Here is a 21,856-nt window from a genome sequence, read left to right on the forward strand (position 1 = left end):
CGTCCTCTATCTGCCACCACCCAGGGCCATGCCATTTGTTAGACCGGGTGTTCGGCATAAGCTTGTGAGTGAAGCAAAAACAGTGCACGCTCGGCTCATACCCACAAAATAAACAGACCCAGAGATAGGTCATAATCCTTCGGATGCTCACTGGAGTCAGTTGAGACAGGGATATATTGTATCCGTTCAGCAGCTTTATGACGAAGAAATAGGCAGGAAACCGAAACCCATACTGTAATTGCCGAGTGTAAACCCTGATATACCCAGGTGGGGGTCGGTGAATCCTATCTCTGGCACTGGGCATTCGGCACTAGTAACCATCCTCTTCCATGATGCCGTAGTAGATTGCGAGTTGTTCGGCAAAACGTTACTGGGCGTTATTCTCAATCCACCAAGAATAGGGCGCAGTGTTCATTATGCCCTCATTCTCTCTGATGTCAGTCCACTCCCGTTCCTCGAGAGTCAACGGCCTTGACGCCGAAGCCTCACTTCGGCCAGAGATACTGGCCTCAGCTGAATCTGCAGGAGGAACGCTAGTCAAAGGCCACTAGAAACAACGGTTGATCCCATCTTGGCATTAGGATTTCGGCCGCTGAGGAAAGGCATCATCGCCAAAAGACGAATCCGCCTCAGAATTAACTGCGGCACCTTCTCTTCTTCTTCCTCGGCACTCGACTCGGGCCTAACTGGTTCCTTACCCCGGTCGCCGGCCATTTCCAATTGAACGGAAGTTCGAAAAAAGTTAAAAGCAAAGAAAGCAGTTCGAAAGTCGAAGAAAGCTGAGGAAATTTCAGAAAAAATTACCTCAATCAGGTGCGGAATTCGCCGATCTTCAAGTTCGAAGCAACGAATTTCACCTAAAAGCCTCGGATTGTTGGGAATATGGGAGAAACAAATTTGGGTAATGAAGAAAGCTTAGCGAAATGCTGGGTCAGTTGTGCGAAAATGATTAAAGTGAGCAAGGATTAAGGTGCGAGTGGCTTAAATGTCTTCTGCAAACAAGATTTTCGGAGTTCATGCCACTAATAACCCCATTAATCCCACTTTACTCAATAACTGTTCGTGTTCTCCTCCAATTAATGACCCAGTAATCTCCTCCACTTCCCTATTACTTCTAATCACCTCCAAGTTAACGGTTATTAGTATCAGTAACCTCTCAGCTTCTCCTAATTAAAGTTGTCATCATTTGCTTCCCTCCAATTTTGCAAGTCAAAACCCGGTTTGTTATTCTTCCAAACCGGGTCTGGGGGGCAAGTTGTTTGGGTCTAATTTATTCTCAATTGGATCTGGTCCACAAATGATTCAATCCAAAGCCCAAAAGCAAGGTTCAACTCTCCAACCCAATGTCAAGTCAGTCAAAAGTTCAATCCAAGTGGCAAGCTCACTTGGCTCCAAGGGCCCAAGCCCCATTATTGAGCAAAGGTATAAAAGCTAGCCTTTCATCTATTTTTACATCTATCCACAATTAGCCTCAAGCACCTAATCTCTTGCATAGCTTTCTCTCTCTCTCTCTAAAAGTACCGTACTGATTTCGGCATTGGAGGGGCCTTCCTCGGCATAACCCCCGAGGCCAGTTTTACGTGTTCTTTGCTGTGCTGAATACCCTCGGCTCCAGCATTCTTTGGACCGAGACTCTTCTTCTCCACCCTAAAAGGGCTTGCCGAAGGCCCCCATCTTACCGAAACAGTTGTATACTTGTGTGTGACACTTATGACATATACACCCACGTCTACAAGAATACCCAAAACTCAAGTCGCTAATCAAATGGTAACTCTATTGTCTAGAGACCATTAGGCTCCTTAGCTTCATGTATTAGATCGAGACTCTAAATCTTTATTTTTGTGGCGAGGTATGTCTTTTTGAGAGTTTGTTTAGAGATTTTTCTTACGTGGTTTTAGCATCTTAGACGCTTTTGGATCTAGAATTTGCATTTCGAGGGAAAGTAATAACTTTGACAATTTTGAATTAAATCGGGAAATTTGCATTATTTAGCCATGTTTGACACTTAGACATACACAACACACAAGTACACAAAGTCGAGTCTCACAATATAAATATACATATGCTACAAAATAAACATTACCATGAATGGAATCATACTATAAATATTTGTTTGTGTGGTAGAATTAATAATTTTAAGTATTTTTGCATCTTAGATGCTTTTAGATCTAGGGTTTGCAATTTGGGGGAAGGAATAAATTAGACAATTTTTTTTATCAAATTGGGGGGAATTTACATAAATTGGCCATGTCCGACACTTAGACATATACCCGTGTTCACACGACTACCAAAAATTGAGTCTTATACAATAGTATAAATCTACAGATGTTACATAATTAAACTGTATGTTGTCTAGACCCTTTAGGCTTCTTCATGAATCTGATCAAGACTTTATACTCTTTTATTTTTTTGTGGTGAAGAGGTTTATATTTGTGTGTCTTAAAATTGTAATTATACAGTTCGAGCATAATAGATGCTTATGAACTTAGGATTAGCATTTTTAGTAAAGGAAAGGATAGGATGAATGATTATAAGATTTATAACATAACATGATAATAACTCATGGTTTAAGTCTTTTATCATGTTGTTCTGTGGCTTCGTAGTAGCATAACAGTCCTGTGAACTTGTAAATAAAACGCCGAATATAGGTTAAACAATATCCTGTTTTGAATAAATAGTGTGTAGTAACATGGTGCAACAAAAGCAGCAATTGTGATTTTGTGAGTCAGAAAATGTTAACAGGAGTACAGGACTACAGGTTAAGTTGATGTATATGGGTGTAGTAATACACAGTATATGGAATGATCATTTTGGATTAGGTGTTAAATTATGTGACTTAATCTTTGTCATTGTTTAACAAATTTCAAATTAAGTATCAATGGTAAGTAAATGATTTGTTTCCCTAATATACGCGTGGATGCAGGTGCTTCATACACGCTATCATGTACTGCTTCGATTAATAGTGATAAGTCTAATTTTAGCATGGAAGATTACCTAGCTAGGAGAATTAAACTAAAGTTCATTGATAAAAAGAAATTTTAGTTTAGAACAGAACAGCTTTTACTGATCTGTGGTTCCTTTGATTTATAATTCTAACTGTAATCATTTTTATCATGATGCTCAGAAAGCTTATGAAGTCCTGAGTCAAGCTGAAATTCATGAACGTCAAGAACTTGCCATCGCGAGTATCTGTGATATACTTTCAGTTCCAAGGGCTGAAGCTGCTATCCTGCTGCTTCATTTTAGCTGGTAAAGTCCTATAATAATGGTTTATTCTCTTTAATTTCCTACAGCTTTAATATATTTAGACTTGGCCAATTTCGCTTATTTTATTAAAGCAGTGGAGGCAATTTATATAATCTAGTGTTACAGCTTACTTACTTATTCTAAAATGCAATTACTCATTTCAACATAGCATACTGCTTATACTGATTCATTCTGTGTTATTATTTATATTTTTTTTTTTTGGGGGGGGGGGGGGGGGGGGAGTTAGTTGAGAACTGAGGAAAAATCACTGATATCTTCTGATTGACAGGAATGTTAGCGCAATACCTGATGCATGGTTTTCAAAAGGGGAGAAGCTCCGTGATGACCTTGGTCTTATAGACGTTTCCTTTGATGCAGCTGGATCATCTAATACAAAGGATGTAAGTTACTTTTTGATGTAAAAATGTTCACTTAACCTGTATATTATGTGTTATAGTATCAGTGTGTCAAATTTTCCGTGACTCTATGTTAGGTTGTCATTGTTGAAAACCTCCTAAGGAGCTTGAGTTTTGTTGGACAGATTACTTGTGGGATTTGCTTGGGAAAATTTCCTCCGGAGCTGGTTGCTGGTCCTGCTTGTGGGCATTTATTCTGCAATACTTGCTGGGCAGGTCAGTTCTGATGCGATACATAGCTAAAACATAACTATATATAGTTATGTAGATTAGATTAGATATTTGCAAAATTAATTCACAATTATATTTACATAAATCTAATAATAACATAAATTTCTATGATGATATCTTTCATGTGTATTTCTATCATTATACGGAGTAATCCTTAGGTCCAAGGCATGAAGGCATCAGTTGATTTGTTCAATTTGTAGTGATCTTAAACATATTTCATCAACTTATGTTTCTATTTTCCGTGTAGGTTATATTGAGACGTTACTCAAAGAAACTGTGCCACCCCTACTGTTACGATGTCCTGATACTTCTTGCAGAGCTGCCGTTGGTCAAGATATGATTAACATGCTGGCTTCTGATGATGACAAGGAGAAATATGCGCATTTATTTTTGAAATCTTATATCCAGTATAACTTAAAGGTGCGTGAGATTTCTATGTTGCTCTATAATCTTAAACATGCATTCTCTTTGGTTAATTTCTTTATTTATTTTGCTGTCAGAAAGATCCTGAGACCCTTATGTCTGATAGTTTTCTTTTGCAAAAAAAATTTTGTGTGATTGTGTGTTTCTAATCGCTTCAATGAAACATGTATAGGCTAACTGGTGTCCCGGTCCTGGATGTAAGAATGCTTTGATTCTTCTTACTGGTAATAACCACCCCAAGGTGACTTGTAAGTGCACCCATACCTTCTGCTGGAAGGTGAGACTTTAGGTTTTTTTTTTAACTGTTTTCTAGTACACTATAGAAGATTTATACATGGAATATATAGTTAACAGAGAAAGAAACAGGTGTATCGATAAATGCCCTTACCAATTGACTTGATTCTTAGTAATTTCTGAAGAGCAGAGTTTGGTTGTTTTAGTTACAAAGTTTTCCTTTTTACAGTGTGCCAAGGAAGCTCACCAGCCAATTGCCTGTTCAACTTTTTGTAACTGGACTATGGAATGCGTCGTGCAGAGTGAAAACTGGTATGACATCATCCCTGTGACTTGGAATTTAAGGGCCTCTTTTCTTCAGCTAATTCAAACAATATTCTGTATTACGGCGTTTTGATGATTAGTGATTCCATAAAACAAATAACACTAGTGAATCAGCTTCAATCTGTTTAATGCTTTGATCAGTAAAATCATTCTTAATCAGTAACAATCAGTTTCAGTTAAAGAAAACATGAACTGAACGCTGCAATTATTCTTGATATTACTAATCCTGATCTTATTCCTTGGAACACGATTGATTCTATATGATTGTTTATAGTAATGTTACGTATAGTACTTATTATAGGTGTTTTGTCGCATCTGTATATGATCTCGATGATATTGTAGTAATTGTACCTGTAATATTTGCTTTAGTTTGATGAGTTTCTGATAACTTATCTACTGTTTTACAGTAAGTCAAACACAAACATGAAAGGGTGCCCAAGCTCCTTTGAAATGTCTGGAACTCATAAGCGTATGCAATGTCCATCGTGTGAATATCACTTTTGCAAGTAAATACATGACAATTCTGTCACAAATTTGATTTCTTTTATCTATATTCTTCTCCATCATGCATTTAATATGTTGATATAACTTTCAGGCTGTGCCGTGCATCTTGGCTAGATAATGGTTCATGGAATGGTGACGAGTTCAAACACACATGCTCTAAGGGGAAACAGAAAGTAGAGGTGAGTGCTCTTTTCATTCCTCACTGAAGAACTTTTAGCTAGAGATTACTTATTTTTATAACAGGCTGTTATTATGAGCCATTTTATCCTTCCTGATCTTATAGAATGATGATAGAGAAGAGAAAGGACGGATAGCCCAGGAGAGCCTTAACAAGTATACTAATAGCTACAATCACTGGATGGCAAATGAAATGGTAATTAACTAACTATAGAGCGTTTGCCATTTCTTGGAATCTTTTCTAGAGCTTAAACTTAGTTTTGAAGTAAACTGGCAGTGTTCAGAGAGTAACCCTGTATTCATTGGCTCTCCTTGCAGCACTTACAAGCGGCTAGGCAAGAACTTTATAAGCTAAAAAATGGCCAGGTGAGACTTTCCAAATTTTGTATGTTGTACTTTCATTAGCTTCCGAAAATTGTTGTCCACTATTAGTCTTTTTCTGAAATTTAACATTTTAAGTATGATTTTGTACATTTAATGTTGCATTATTCCATGGAATCGGCACTTAAGTATTACAAATTTTCATTCAACACAAATATAAGCATTTCCTTAATAAAATTACTATTTCCTCAAAATTTTGATAGATACTTGTATGTAAGTCTCATCTTTATGAAATTTGCAGCTCAAAGCAATAGCTGATAAAACAGGCCTAACTGAAAAAGAACTTAGCTTTTATACTGATGCATGGATGCAGGTGAGTCCCAATACTATTCTTAAGAAAAATCATAATGGAGAAATCATAATATGGCATTTACCTTATTTCTTTTCCCTTTTCTCTTGCAAACAGATCGCAGATTGTAAGCGAGTTATGAAGTGGACTCATGTTGCTGAGTACTACATACCACCCTATGAAACAGACAGAAGAAACCTCATACAGTTTATTATGAGTATGCTGCTTATTTCTGATATATTATCGACTAAGTGTTACTTCCTTTAGTTTAATCATCTTTGTAAATCTTCTGCAGGGCATGCTGAATTTGTTGTGGAACAGCTTTATCAGTATGAAGCTCAGCTGACAGCAGTACTCAATATGGAAAAACTGCCACCTCAGTTCTCAGAGATTCGTGATCGTTTGTGTTTGAAGACAGGGTAATTACAAGCTTAATAGCCTAATTCTATCATCTACATGAATATATTCTTATTCGGATTTCTTCGTTACATTCAGAATTATTAACATATTGTGACTTGACTCATACAGTGTGGCTCGAAACTACTATGACAACATGGTGTGGATCATAGAGAACAGGATTAAGGATCTGAAGACACTTCACGATCTGATGGGCATCAAGAGTCTGGAACAAGGAATTATTACTACAACAGCTGCTAGTATTGAAGACACTCCTGAACAGCCAGTCAACAAGAATTGTGATTATTGTCAGTTTCCGAAGAATGGTCCTGTTGGTTTCCTTTGTGATATGTGCTATCATTAGATCTATTTCTCATTTGTGTTGGTAAAACTATTATTTAGCCAATCCTTTCTTTAGTTTGCTAGGAATTGTTATGGTTTATACCATAATTCCTAGAAGAATAATTTCTCTAAGACAATTTGTTTGTGTTGGTGGATTGCAACAAGACTAGATTGTGAGTTTGGAACCTTCATTTCTTTACCATAATATTATCTTTGATTTTGTGGAAGTTATGTCATTTTGGGCTGTGCTTTACTATAAGGTGATAGGGGGGCCTCGTTTAGGCTGCATTTATCAAAAGAAATCCATTTTCTAATTTACATGTCTTATATACACTTGGTTGTACTTGAATTTAAATACAAGTACCGAACAGAAATCAGACGGTGGGCAAAGAGCATCAAATAAGTATCTTTGTAAGGCCCTTTTTTGTAAAGGGGATTTGGCAAAGGGATATATAAGAAAATAAAAGTCTTATACGAAGTATTAGGTTTTCATGTTTTGTTCTATTAATGAGATGACTTTAAATACGGAACTAAGGAACAAAGGGAAATGAAACCCTTCACAAATATTCGAGCTCTTTTCCTTCCAAAATTAAAAAGATTTGAGAGGCCAGTGAAAATTAAAAGTTGTCAATTAAAGTTCCTTTCTTTATCTTTCATTTCTTTTCATTAAACCAAATATCAAAAAAAAAAAAAAAATCACTTTTCATCCCTTCATTTTACTTCAGATTTCTTCCCTTCAACTGTTATTATAACAAACAAAATATTCACGGTCAAAACTTGTGTGGCTTCAAAAATTCCAATAGTACTATAAATGTTGGATCATTTTTTAACTTGCTAATTGTTTTGAATACATACTAGGCATCTAAGCCAAGATCTCATTGATATTGAACTTATTACTTGATTTGGATATATATTCATTCATCTCAAAATAATTGTATGTACCTATTAGAAAAATATGTCAATCAAATTGGGACACTTAAAAATAAGAGTAAAAGTACAAAACATTAAACATGTAATGGTATTTTATTTGCTCATTTTAAACTTTTGAAATGACCAAAAGACCATACAATTGAATAAAATATTTTAGGATGCACTTAATAGGCTAATAGCGTTATAAAAGATTCGAGATTAAGTATAGTGCATGATGTGTTGGACTAAGAGGGAAATAGAGGATGCTGAAAAGTAATTACAGTAGTGATTAGTGAATAAAAAGCATAATCAACTACTTAACAAATATTATTAATATATGATTGTGGATTACCTTTTTAGACGAGGGATAAATTGAATGTGAACACGTCCAATTCGAAAGAAAACAGGACGAACATAAAGAAATTCTAGGAAAAAAATTAAGAAAAGATTGATGTCGTACATGAAGAGAAAGTTAATGATTTTTATTGAAATATAATGTACTTTTGTATCTTTGGTGAAAGCTAAGCTAAGTTTGTTCTTATCTAATGGAATTAGCCCTATTTTTCTTAGAAGCTAATAATTACTCTTGGAAGTTTATATCATGCATTTAGTGATTAGGGTAAAAATTGCCTATGCCACGTGGCCCAATTAGAGGCTGACACGTGTCAGCCCCAGAAAGGGCCAATGGGAGGCAATCCCAGGCTGACACGTGGCAAGCCCTTATTTGGCAGGGACACTGTTCCCCCTGCCCTATAAATAGAGGAAAATACCTTATTTATGGGGCATCCAGAAAATTAAACACCAAAAAAAAAACAAAAACAAAAAAGCAAACAAGCATTTATTTCTCTCTGAATCAGAGAGAAAACATCTACTTTTCCGCATTAATCACTTTGAACGTATTCTAATTTGATCGTCGGAGGCGGAACTCCACCCAACCGGAGTTTCATTATTTTGCAGGGTACAGCCGGTCAGCAAGCCAGTCTCGGAATTGTAACTCTCCCGCAGGACACAGAAAAAACCCCGAAACATTTGGCGCCGTCTGTGGAGAGAGTACTTCCAAGATGACTTCTGACTATGTACCGCTTGCTGATGGCAAACGACCTATGGTCGAAGCCGAGGTCCACACGGATCCAGGCAGTGGTGACGATAACGATGTCGACACCTATATGGCCCCAGACGGGTCATTTAGGTCACGACGCACCCGTTCTCGAGAAATAAGGGAACGGGGATTGGATGCAGTCCATGACCCCCCAGCCGGCCAGCCTGCTGGGGTACCCCAGGCGGCGGAGGGCTCAGCCCCCGTCACCCGAGACGAACTCATGAAATTCATGACTAGTTTCAAGGGGGAGATCACGGACATAATAAAAAAGTCTACTGGCTCCAAGAGGGGTCAGGCGGCTAAGAAGCCTTCTCCCTCAAAGAGGGGGCAGGCGGCAAAGAAAGCTTCTCCCTCCGGGAAGAAGCAAGTAAAAGACCGGGTGCCTACTCCGCACCCTAAGCGGAAGGGGGCGGATGGGCCCCAAATCGATCTTTCAAGGCTCCGTTTCCCTGAATCAGGGCAACGGAAAGCCATCCGGCAAGTACAGTCGGATGGGTCCAAGAAGACGTACTCCGACGCCCGGATTTTAATCCAGGAAAGGAGAAGTCAACAGCTGTCTGAGTCGGCTTCCACGTCGACCTTCCCAGACAGCTTCCGTAATACTTCAATGAAGTATTCGGAGAAATCGAGGAAGTCAGTCGCTCAGAGTTTCCGCGCGCACTGGCCCTCAAATGATCCAGCCGGCACCGTATGCGCCCCAACCGCCATACATGCCCTATGGATCCCCATACATGCAGCCGAGTCTCTTTGGAGGTCAGGCGGAACCAATCCAGTCAGCCGACTGGCAGCTCCGGCTGCTCAACCTGGGTGAGCAGCCGTCAGCTTTCTCCCAAGAAATAGCCGAGGCGGCTCAGCCGGCCAAGGTTAAGAATGTGTTGGTTGGTACCTTCGACGGTACCACCAACCCAGAAGACCACCTCATGGCATACACCAATCTCATGTACCTACAGGGGTTGGATGACGTCGTCTGGTGCAAGTGCTTCCCAGCTACCCTCAAGGGCATAGCCCAGAGGTGGTTTGGCAACCTCCCAGCCGGGTGCATCAACAATTTCAGAACGTTGGCGTATCTCTTTACGTCCAACTTCTCCATGAACATTCCTGCCAAGAAGACCAGCCTCGATCTAGGGGCAATACAGCAGGGGGAAAAGGAAGGACTCCGGTCCTACGTCAGGCGGTTCAATCTGACACGAATTCAGATAGCCGACCTGACGGATGAGGTTGCCTATACAGACAACTTCAAGGGTCTGAAGGACGGGTCAGTTTTCAAGTTTGACCTCGTCCAGAAGAGGGTTTCTACCCTTCATGAAGCCCTGATGGAGGCTGAAACCTATATACAGGCGACAGAGCTGTGCTCCATCAGGCAGCCGTCGGACTTTAAAAAGTTCGACATAAAAGACAGCCGGCCTGCCTAGCCGGTTGCTGCAAAAGATAAGGGCAAGAGAAAGGAAGTCTGGGCAGCCGACCGTCCTGGTCAGCCGTCCCAGAAGAAAGCAAGAGAGTTGCAGCCGTACGTCCCAAAGTACGAGTTCAACAAGGACCCATCCTCCATCTTCGTGGAGATAAGGAACCGGATGGCCCTTGAGAGACCGGCTCCAATGAAAAGTCCCGTCAACAGCCGGGACAAGAGCAAGTATTGCCAATTCCACGAGGAAATTGGCCATGACACCAGTGACTGGTATACCCTTAGGCGACAACTGGACCGTCTGGCTGATGAAGGGGCCCTGAGGTCTTATGTAGTGAATCCCAAGGGCGGAGCCAAGCAAAGCAAAGGGCATCCGTCCAAGAAGCCGACTGCCATCTCTGATACGGATGAAGAGCAAATCTTCACCATAGCAGGCGGCTTCGCCGGAGGGGGCCCAACCATCCGGGGGGCTAGAGACAACATCCGGCGTCTGGTCAACTCAGTGGATGAGGGCCAGGCGTCGCCGGATACCTTCCCCGAAGTCCTCGTTTCCGAGAGGGACCGGGGCAAGGTCCGGCGACCTCATGACGACCCCCTGGTCGTAGAATGCAAGGTCGCCAATCAGCGAGTGGGTCGTATCCTTATAGATACCGGGAGCTCGTCTGATCTCATCAGCTACCAGTGCCTAGCAAAGCTGAAATACAAGCCTGGTAGCATGCAGCCAGCTCCTCGCCCCTTGGTTGGCTTTGGGGGAGGAGTTGTGCATCCGGTTGGGAGGATTGACCTACCCATCCGGATGGGTGAGAAGGGGGAAGGAAGACATATGGTGGTCAAGTTCCTGGTTGTCGAGGAACTGACCGCCTACAACATAATCTTGGGTTGTCCAACCCTCGACGAGTCCAAGGCAGTCATCATCCCCTCCCTCATGTTGATCAAATTTGAGAGGGATGATGGGATGGTGGGTTCCATGAGCGGTGACCAGAAGACGGCGAGGGAGTGCTACCTCACAGTCGTCAAGCCGACTGTATATACAGCCGGCATCAATAAGGAACCCACCCTCGTTGGAGAAAGCATGGAAGCCGGGCCTGCTCCTTTAGCAGCCGGCCAGAAAAGAAAGGCGGACCATCCTTTGGCCGCCAAAAAAGGCAAGAAATAGCAATCACTGATTAGGGAGCGATCAGATAAATTCCGTCCCCAACCGGCTGGTGAAAACACTGACCTCATCCTGGATGACAGCCGTCCAAAGAGAATTGTCAAGGTGGGGACGGTTGCCTTAGGGGAGTTGGGCGTAGCGTTGCACCAACTTCTCAAAGAATTCAAAGACATCTTTGCCTTTGAAGTGGACAAGATGCCAGGTATACACCCGGATCTTGCTGCTCACAAACTCGCCGTGGATCCAAAGAAAAAGCCGGTTAGGCAAAAGAAGAGGAACCACGGCGAAGAAAGATCTCAGGCGGCAGCCGCCGAGGTCAAGAAGCTCCTTGATGCCCGGTTCATTCGGCAATGCTACTACCCAGATTGGGTAGCAAACGTTGTCCTTGTCAAGAAGCCGAATGGTACCTGGCGGATGTGTGTAGATTACACGGATCTGAACAAGGCATGTCCAAAGGATAGTTATCCGCTTCCTAAGATTGACAGTCTGGTTGACTCAACAGCCGTTCATGCCTTGATGAGCTTCATGGATGCCTACTCCGGCTTCCATCAGATACCCTTGTGGAAAAGAGATCAAGAAAAGACGGCTTTCGTCACTGATCAAGAGTTGTTCTGTTATACGGTGATGCCGTTTGGGTTGAAGAACGCGCCTGCTACCTTCCAACGGATGATTAATACGGTCTTCATTAATCAAATCGGGAGGAATGTAGAGGCGTACATTGATGACATGATAGTCAAATCCAAGCAACAGGCGGATCACCTTGCTGACCTCCGGGAGACTTTCTCAACCCTCAGACGGCATAAAGTGATGTTAAATCCCAAAAAATGCGTCTTTGGTGTTGATTCTGGAAAGTTTCTCGGTTTCTTGTTTGATCAAAGGGGAATAGAGGAAAATCCGGACAAGATACAGGCGATGATTGACATGAAGTCACCCCGTACCATCAAAGAGGTCCAAAAACTTATCGGTTGCCTGGCTGCCTTGGGAAGATTCCTGAGCCGGTCAGGTGACAAATGCCTTTACTTCTTCCAAGCAATCAAGAAGAAGACCAGATTTGAATGGGGGGAGAATGCTGAGGCGGCATTTCAGAAATTAAAGGAACACCTTCACTCGTTACCGCGGCTGGTTAGCTCCTTAACCGGTGAAGTGTTGTATATGTACTTAGCCGCCTCAGATCATGCCCTCAGTATCGTTCTCCTTGCTGAGAGAGACGGCACGCAGCTCTCGGTCTACTTCATAAGCTATGTCCTCCGGAACGCAGAACTCCGGTATCCCATGGTTGAGAAGTTTGGCCTCGCTCTGTTCATGGCTGTCAAGAAGTCAAAACCATACTTCTTGGCACATCCGGTGGTGGTCTATACCGACCAACCCCTCAAGCGGCCAATGACAACCCTGGACTCATCTGGCAGGCTTCTGAAATGGGCAATCGCCTTTCAAAGCTTAGAAATCACCTTCGAGCCTAGAAAGGAAGTGAAGGGTCAGGCGTTCGCCGACTTCATCGTCGAAATGACAAGGCCAATCCAGCCGGATAACATAGACGGGAGCTCTACAATGAACGGCTGTGGTGCAGGCGTAATTCTCAAATCTCCGGAAGGGGATACTTATGAATACGCACTACGGTTCAAGTTTCAAGCCTCAAATAACGAGGCGGAGTATGAGGCCCTGCTAGCCGGTATACGCATGTGTAAGGCAGCAGGGGCGAGAAAGGTTGACGCCTGTTCAAACTCTCAGTTGATCGTCAGCCAATACAATGGTGACTACGAAGCCACCCATCCGGCAATGATCAAATACCTGCAGGCGGTCAAAGAAGAGGCCGGGACACTTGACGAATTCAAACTAAGTCAGGTGCCCCGGTCAGAAAACAATCATGCGGATGCATTGTCCTAACTGGCATCATCCGCCACATGTGATGCGCCTAGGTCAGTCTTCTAGGAAGTCATGGAAAAGAGAAGTATTGAGCATGATCCCATTGGAGTTTTGGACCGAAGCTCTACCTGGATGGACGTCATCCGGAATTTTTTAGCACACGGCACTCTGCCGAATGCTCCTGCTGAGGCGGCTTTGTTGAAAAAACGGGCCGCCAGTTTTGAAATATTCCAAGAAGAACTCTTCCGAAAAGGTTATCTCCAGCCGCTCTTAAAATGTGTAACTCCTGAAAAGGGGAAAGAGGTCTTGGAAGATCGGCACTCAGGCTTTTGTGCATCGCACATAGGCGGCAGATCCCTAGCCAAGAAAGCCAGGCGGCAGGGATATTTTTGGCCGACTCTTGAATCAGATGCCATGGATTTGGTGAAGAGGTGTGACAAGTGCCAGAAATTTGGCCGGCTCATACACCGTCCGGCAACAGACCTGACGGCCATCTACAGCCCAGTCTCATTCGCAAAGTGGGGCATGGACATTCTAGGGTCATACACGCCAGCCTCAGGCGGTCGTAGGTACATCTTGGTGGCTGTAGATTACTTCACCAAGTGGGTGGAAGCAGAGGCGGTCAAGGGCATTAAGACAAAGGACGTCATCTCCTTCATTTGGAGAAACGTCATCACCCGGTTTGGGGTGCCTCTGTCCATGGTCTTTGACAACGGTCCTCAATTTGAAGCTTCTATGCTCAAGAGCTGGCTAGGGGATCAAGGAATCACCCACTGTTTTGCATCCGTAGGCCGTCCTCAAGAAAACGGCCAAGTTGAAGCCTTCAACAAACTCATCTCAGACGACATAAAAAAGAAGATAGAAAAGGCTGGTGGTCTATGGGCAGAGGAATTGTCGCATGTTCTATGGGCCATCAGAACAACTGAAAAGGGGGCAACTGGTGAAACCCCGTTCCTCATGACATACGGCACTGAAGCCGTCCTGCCAATTGAATTGTATGAGCCAACACTTCGAGTCATGCTTTATGACGAAGAGGCTAATTGGGAGGCCATGCGGCTAGCATTGGACTCTCTCCTGGAGCACAGGGGCAATGCTGCCTCGCGTCATGAGATATACCGTCTGAGAATGACGAGAGCCTACAACAAGCGAGTGCACAAGCGGCCTCTAAAAGTGGGTGACTTTGTTTTGAGAAAAATGGAGGCAACCGGTAGGGCAAATGAACAAGGAAAACTAACCCCGAATTGGGAAGGACCCTACCGGATTATCGAAGAAATTAGAGGCGGCACTTACCGCCTAGAAACTCCAGACGGTAGGCAGCTACCCAAAACTTGGAACGTAGATAACTTGAAAAAGTACTACTTCTGATGATTTGTAATAGAGTATTAATAAAAAGCTTTATTTTCAATTTTTATCATGTCCTAGCTGCGCAATGCACGGCCGGATACTCATCCGTTCATTATGTTTAAAAACCAAGTCCCATGCGTAATACGCATCCGGGCATTTATAAAATTAAACCGTCTGTCCAAAAAGACAGTCATCCGGCGATTTGAATTTAGCTTCAGTCGCCGAAGAGAACATCTCCCATCCGGGTGGCACATTGTTCTAGCGATCATGACTCAACGCCAGTTGAATGATCCTTCGAATTCAAGATACAGACGCCTATTACCCAAAGGTAATACAGGCGGCGTCTAAAATCTTGAAGCCCCAAAAGTAGTCGGCTTTCAAAGAAAAGCCCTACAGGGGCAAGCGCATAATATGCCTAACTTTTTAAACCGTCTGTCCAAAAAGACAGACATCCGGCGATTTGAATTTAGCTTCAGTCGTCGAAGAGAACATCTCCCATCCGGGTGGCACATTGTTCTAGCGATCATAACTCAACGCCAGTTGAATGATCCTTCGATTTCAAGATACAGGCGCCCATTACCCAAAGGTAATACAGGCGGCGTCTAAAATCTTGAAGCCCCAAAAGTAGCCGGCTTTCAAAGAAAAGCCCTACAGGGGCAAGCGCATAATATGCCCAACTTTTAAAAACAATAACTAACCGTCTGTCCAAAAAGACAGCCATCCGGTTTCCAAAGAAGCCCTGAATTTATGCACCAATTGGTGCCCAAAAGCCCTTGTAACTGGTCTTTATCTAAAGACCCTACAGGCGATGTTCTATTGAAAGCCCCTGTAGGCGGTCTTTACCTAAAGACCCTACAGGCGGTGTTCTATTGAAAACCCCTGTAGCCGGTCTTTATCTAAAGACCCTACAGGCGGTGTTCTGTTAAAAGCCCCTGTAGCCGGTCTTCATCTAAAGACCCTACAGGCGGTGTTTTACTTCAGGTCTTTACCAAAAGACCCTACAGATGGTCTTTCGCTCTACAAGCGGTATTGCACCCGGCTAAAACTATGAGATAGCCGGATAGCAGTATGGACGGCTGCCTTCTTCAAATTGAATTAACTTGAAGCAAGCACCCGTCCAGGGGCAGACGTACCCAACACTTGCGAAATTTTTTTATTCATGCAAAAATTGAAAGCAAAAGCAATGGCAATGGAGATGTTGCAAAGACAGAATATATAGAGAAAACCGACAGAACCGGTAAATATATTAACAAGTTAACTGTTTAAAATGTTAACCGGACCCCCGTTCGGGAAATAGATACAAAAGCTCATGGCACGCAAGCCAGAAGATGAAACAAAAACTAAAACTACTGCTGCGGAGGTTGTTGAGGTTGTGGCTGATCAAGAGGCGGCTGGCCCTCGCCGGCTGGAGGAGCTTCATTAGCCTGGCCTTGGGTTTCAGCACCCTCAGCCGGCTCTTCTTCTTCCTGCTCCAACTCCGCCTGCGCCCACTCTTCGAAGGGCGCCGACTTGTCCAACCCGAGTACTTGAGCGTCGTATACTTCACTCGCGTACCTATAACGCCAGGTCGAAGCACGCGTACTCTGTTCCGGGTGGAGAATTTCCCACGCCATCTTCATCCGGGCCTCACAGTCCCGTTCTTTCTCATCGATCAGGCGGGTCTGCTCAGCCGCCATCTTGCCTTTGAAGTCCTTATGAGCTTGAGCAAGCTCACCCTTAACCTTAGCAACCTCCGCCTTGAGCTCATCATTCTCCTTTTGAGCATCCGTCAATTTTTGGACGTCTGCCTGAAGGGACTTGACTTTCTGCTCGAACTCAGCTGCCTTCTTGTTAGCAGACTCAGCAGCAGCCGTAGTTTTCCGGAAAAGTTTCTCCTGTTTCATCTCCCGGGCTTTAGTTTGAATCTCATACATAAGTGAATTATACTGATGGACGTCTACTAAGTCGGCTGCCCTTCTTTGGCCATCCCTTACCTCCTCCTGCTTTCTGCGAAGAGGGCCCCGGAGACCGTCCACCCGCAACATCACCTGCAACGCAGCCGGCAAAAGAAAGGTTAGAAAGCATCCGTCAAAATGAAATTTTGCATAAAAGTAACCCAGCCGGTACATACCTCAGCAAGAAGTGAGTTTATTTGGTCAACGTTGACCTGCCCAACACCCGGGATCGCTTCCCTTTCAGAACGGGTAAGGGTCCGGACCATTCTCTTGGCATAATTTTGTAAATCTGGCCAACGACAATTTTCTGCATCAACAGATCGACCGGTTAAGTATCGGGCATAAGCACCGCCTATATTTTGCCGGCTGGCTGCAGAATCGCCCGACTGAGAAGCCTGAGACTTGACTCTGACAGGTCCAAGCGGCCAGGGGTACGGTGTTCAAAGGGGGAAGCCATACCTTGAGCTTGTGGCCGAGGGGTTGAGCCACCCCCAGCCGCATTTGAGCCGGATGCTACAGCAAGCACCCGGCCAGAAGGAGCCTCCGGCTCCTCAGTTTCAGTTTCTCCCGTCTGGGAGCCAGGGATGAAGCCTCGAAGGCTCTTTCCACCAGAGGTCGACCGCTCTTGTTAAGCAGGCGGCGTGGCACCTGATACGGGAGGAGGAAGAGGAACGGTTCTTTGGCGGGTAGAGGCCGGCTGAGAGAGTTCCTCGCCGGGTCTCTTTGTCATTTGCCGGATGGAGCGAGGAACCGTCCTGCTCCCTGATTGCAAAGAAAAAGTTGAAAGCATCAACATAAGTTAATCTGCATCCGGTGTAAAGAGTATGAGCTACAGCTCATACACCCGGTATCAAGTGTATGAGCTACAACTCATACATCCGGTTTTTAGAGTATTAGTTGTGACTCATACATCCGGTAAAAACTAGAGAGAAAGGCATCCGTTACTTACCCCTTCATTTTGGGCCACAACTTGAGCCCGCTTCTTCTCAAGCTTCTCTTTTCGGATCTCAGCCGCTGATTTTGCCGGGGTTATATCCGGTGAAACCATTTCTTTCCCTTTCTCTGCAAAACAAAAGGAAAACAGTTAGATATTGTTCAAGCACAATACAGGCGGATCGAAAAGCCGGTTAACTATGACGTACGTTTTGAGAACATAGTACTCAGACCGCAGGAGGAAAGGAACGCCTCATCTCTCAACCAGTCCGGATGCGGGACCCAGAATTTGGGGACGATGATGTGTGTCCCGTCATCCAGGGGCATGGTTGTCTTTTTGAAGAGCCCCGGCTCCATAATTTGATCCCAGGCCTCTCCCGGTATCTTTGGGAGGGCGCATTTTTTGCCAAGGAGCAACGGTTGCGTGTTGTAGGTACTCAGCCTCCGGTTCAGTTGGAGAGATGGTGATGACACCATGTAAAACTTACTCTTCCAACTTGACCACTTGGACGGCTTGTCCAGGGTCATCATGAACTCCGAATGCGTAGTTAGGGTATACCACGCATTCTAGCCGCCTGGGGCACGGCTTAGATAATGCATGTGCGCGAACGCCTCCCAGCTTGGCGTCACGTCCTGCATCTCGCAGGCGGCAATATATCCAAGAATATTAACCCAAGAGTTGGGTGTAAGTTTCCAAATGCCCAAGTCATACCCCCTTAGTATGGCCCTTATTGCTCGATGCAGGGGGAACCGGAGACCTGCTTTAAAGGTCGCCTCGTAGCAGCCAAAGTAGTTGTCTGCATGATCACGGTTGTCGTCCCAAACAACCGTTGCGTCAGCCGGCGGTACCACTAAGTCCCAGCCGTCCTCTACCGGCTTCTTCGCCAAAAATGCCGGCAATGTGGCGTTAAGGGTCACAATGTCCCGGGCGCTCATTGACGCCTCTGTAGGATTGTTCATGGCCGGCCACTTGTAGGCGTCCTTGTCTGCCTCAGGGGCATCCGGCTCCCCGGATGTTGTGGCAGAAGAAGAGGAGACGGATCTTTGGGCAGCCTCCTCTCCGCCAGAGTCATACCCTTCAAGAATTCTATCGCTAGGTGTACTGGGTACACCCGGTTGGTCATAAGGGACGTCTTCAACCGGAGGTCCGGCTGAGCCCTTGGACTGGTAGTCAGGATCAACCGCCGTCGGGCCATTCTGTCCTGCACATGAGCAGAGATGGTCGGATTTTTATCACAAGAGCGTACCAAACACTCCCAGGCGGCATCCCTAGTCCTAGACTCAGCCGTACTTGGTGACCGGTTGACATCAGTTCTAGGTTATGCCAAGTGTGTGTTGGGTGAGTCCATTTCTAACTACCTATTCAGCCAGAAAATTGACAAGTTTGTAAGAGGACAAGGCGGTACCTTAGTACTGTGCCGAAAGTTGGAAGTTGATTGGTGCTAGTGCAGACGGTTTCAACAAATACCTGCAAAAATAAATACCGAGTAATCAGAATTCAGAAACTTACCCAAAAACACCCCATCCAATATTGGTCAACGTTTTTGGTCAAACTTGCCTAAAAACACCCCATCCGGTATTGGTCAACGTTTTTGGTCAAACTTACCCAAAAACACCCCATCCGGTATTGGTCAACGTTTTTGGTCAAACTTACCCAAAAACTTCCCAAAAACACCCCATCCGGTATTGGTCAACGTTTTTTGGTCAAACTTACCCAAAAACACTCCATCCGGTATTGGTCAACGTTTTTGGTCAAACTTACCCAAAAACACCCCATCCGGTATTGGTCAACGTTTTTGGTCAAACTTACCCAAAAACACCCTATCCGGTATTGGTCAAAGCTTTTGGTCAAAATGACTCAAAAGCACCCCAGACGGTTAACACCGGATGGGGGTCTATTGAAAGCTTTTGGGAAAAAATCAAAGTTTACCCAAAAGCACCCCCAGACGGTTAACACCGGATGGGGGTTTATTGAAAGCTTTTGGGAAAAAATCAAAGTTTACCCAAAAGCACCCCAGACGGTGAATACCGGATGGGGGTCTATTGAAAGCTTTTGGGAAAAAATCTAAGTTTACCCAAAAGCACCCCAGACGGTGAATACCGGATGGGGGTCTATTGAAAGCTTTTGGGAAAAAATCTAAGTTTACCTAAAAGCACCCCAGACGGTGAATACCGGATGGGGGTCTATTGAAAGCTTTTGGGAAAAAATCAAAGTTTACTCAAAAGCACCCCAGACGGTTAAGACCGGATGGGGGCTTAATAAAAGATCTTGGGAAAGATTCTGCATCTACCCAAATGCCCCCCAGACGGTTAAAACCGGTAGGGGGTACATTGAGGAGCCTTGAAAAAATTCGTTCAAAGACCCCCCCAGGCGGTCATAACCGGATGGGGGTCCCTTGAAAGCTTTTGAAAACAATCAAAAACTACTCAACAACACCCCATGAGGTTTACACCGGATTGGGGTCTATCAAGAGCTTAGAGGAAATTTTCCAAGATTTCGGGTGATCAAAAAGTATATGTATCCGGCTGGTCACCCCATACGGTATTACACCGGATGGGGTGATCCAAGTAAAGCTATCTAAAATCCGGATAGGTATGCAATGAAATCAAGGAAAGGTTTCAAAATTACCTCAGCCGGGGATGAGCAGACGTCTTCAAAGTCAAGCCGGATGTGAAGAAAGAGGATGATGGTTGTGTTTAACAGCAGCCGGGGTCAGAGCTCTTCTTTCAAATGTTGCAAATGATCAGGGGAGGTTTCTTTTATAGAAGGGGAGACGAACCGTCACCTCCCCCTGTTCAAATTCAAAAAATTGGAGGGAAGAGACGAACCGTCGCCTCCCTCAGTTCAAAAAAAAAATAAAAAATAAAGAAGAGGAGGGAAGGAGGCCAACCGTCCCCTTCCCAAATGGTGACAACCGTCACCTAGGGTTACGTGGCATGCCATGTCACAGATGCCACGTGGCAATCCACGTGTCATCTGTGAGGGGCAAATGATTAGGGTAAAAATTACCTATGCCACGTGGCCCAATTAGAGGCTGACACGTGTCAGCCCCAGAAAGGGCCAATGGGAGGCAATCCCAGGCTGACACGTGGCAAGCCCTTATTTGGCAGGGACACTGTTTCCCCTGCCCTATAAATAGAGGAAAATACCTCATTTATGGGGCATCCAGAAAATTAAACACAAAAAAAAACAAAAACAAAAAAGCAAACAAGCATTTATTTCTCTCTGAATCAGAGAGAAAACATATACTTTTCCGCATTAATCACTTCGAACGTATTCTAATTTGATCGTCGGAGGCGGAACTCCACCCAACCGGAGTTTCGTTATTTTGCAGGGTACAGCCGGTCAGCAAGCCAGTCTCGGAATTGTAACTCTCCCGCAGGACACAGAACAAAACCCCGAAACATTTAGAACCTGTAATTAAACCATATTGATGTCCATTTTTTTTTGTTGAAACTAGTTAAATTTAATTTTAACCGTGGTGAGGGGCGTATTGCGATAGAGCTTTCTCTAGTAGCAGTAGAGAAACTGCACTGTGGAAGTTCAACGGAGAGAATTTGTTGATCTTAATGATGAGAGTAACATTTTCATGGTTGTTGATAACATTCCACGAGCAAAAAATGGAGGTTTTTATTCAACAAATGCACTTTTGAGATGAGATGGCACTCTGCCCTAAAAAGGAGTGAGCTTTTAAAGGTCATTTATCAATTCGATTTTTTAAAATTCGATGTCGGTCATGGATTCTTTCTTCAATTTTGATTCAGGAAAATAATCTAGGATGAACGCTTTTTCGTTCGCTATGTACTGACTGGATGCGTACTTGCGCGATCGATCGCAGCCGGCTTAGACCACTATCCATTATAAAGGAATTGTTTTGTTGGGGTAACAAAAACTCACGTTCTGGGGTCGAGGTAAGCCGCATTCGTAGTCTCTCATTCCTTCTTCTCCCTTAGATACTTATTTCAGATGGAGCCACACGAGGACTAGAAGACTCTAACGCTCTAGAAAGCCAAAGCCCTTAGAATTCCTGATTCTGATTGAGAGACTGGCTACTTTCCTTGTGGAAGAATCGGCTCCTTTTGATTAGGAGTTTTGAATTTCAGACAAGATCATTTTAACGCTTTGTTTGGATAGGAAACAAGGAAGGGGAGGGGTGGAAGAGGAAGGGAAGAGAGAAGAAAGGGAGGGGGAGGTGAGCTCCATTTGCCCTCCAAAACTCTCCAATTTTGGAGAGATTATGCTTATTAAAGAGAGA

At 44.1% G+C, this 21,856-nt stretch overlaps 1 protein-coding gene across 1 annotated transcript; it reads left to right on the forward strand.

Annotated features, from left to right (window-relative positions):
* The first annotated feature begins 985 nt into the window (after nucleotides 1–985).
* On the forward strand, nucleotides 986–5,960 carry LOC110697354 (probable E3 ubiquitin-protein ligase ARI8). The gene is made up of 11 exons (XM_021874736.1): nucleotides 986–1,087; nucleotides 3,125–3,249; nucleotides 3,536–3,647; nucleotides 3,740–3,878; nucleotides 4,141–4,313; nucleotides 4,489–4,593; nucleotides 4,780–4,862; nucleotides 5,282–5,380; nucleotides 5,470–5,557; nucleotides 5,662–5,751; nucleotides 5,874–5,960. The coding sequence occupies exons 1-11, from the start codon at nucleotides 986–988 to the stop codon at nucleotides 5,958–5,960; spliced, it is 1,203 nt and encodes a 400-aa protein (XP_021730428.1).
* Nucleotides 5,961–21,856: the final 15,896 nt, after the last annotated feature.

This window comes from Chenopodium quinoa, unplaced genomic scaffold (genome assembly GCF_001683475.1).
Source record: "Chenopodium quinoa cultivar QQ74 unplaced genomic scaffold, ASM168347v1, whole genome shotgun sequence".
NCBI classification, from domain to species: Eukaryota; Viridiplantae; Streptophyta; class Magnoliopsida; order Caryophyllales; family Amaranthaceae; genus Chenopodium; species Chenopodium quinoa.

Excerpts from the sequence above, each read along its gene's own strand:
- LOC110697354 (XM_021874736.1), top strand. The coding sequence starts at position 986 with ATGTCTTCTGCAAACAAGATTTTCGGAGTTCATGCCACTAATAACCCC. Across the intron at positions 3,879-4,140 it reads CTGCAATACTTGCTGGGCAG|GTTATATTGAGACGTTACTC; the intron begins GTCAGTTCTGAT and ends TTTTCCGTGTAG. Across the intron at positions 5,752-5,873 it reads ACTGGATGGCAAATGAAATG|CACTTACAAGCGGCTAGGCA; the intron begins GTAATTAACTAA and ends CTCTCCTTGCAG.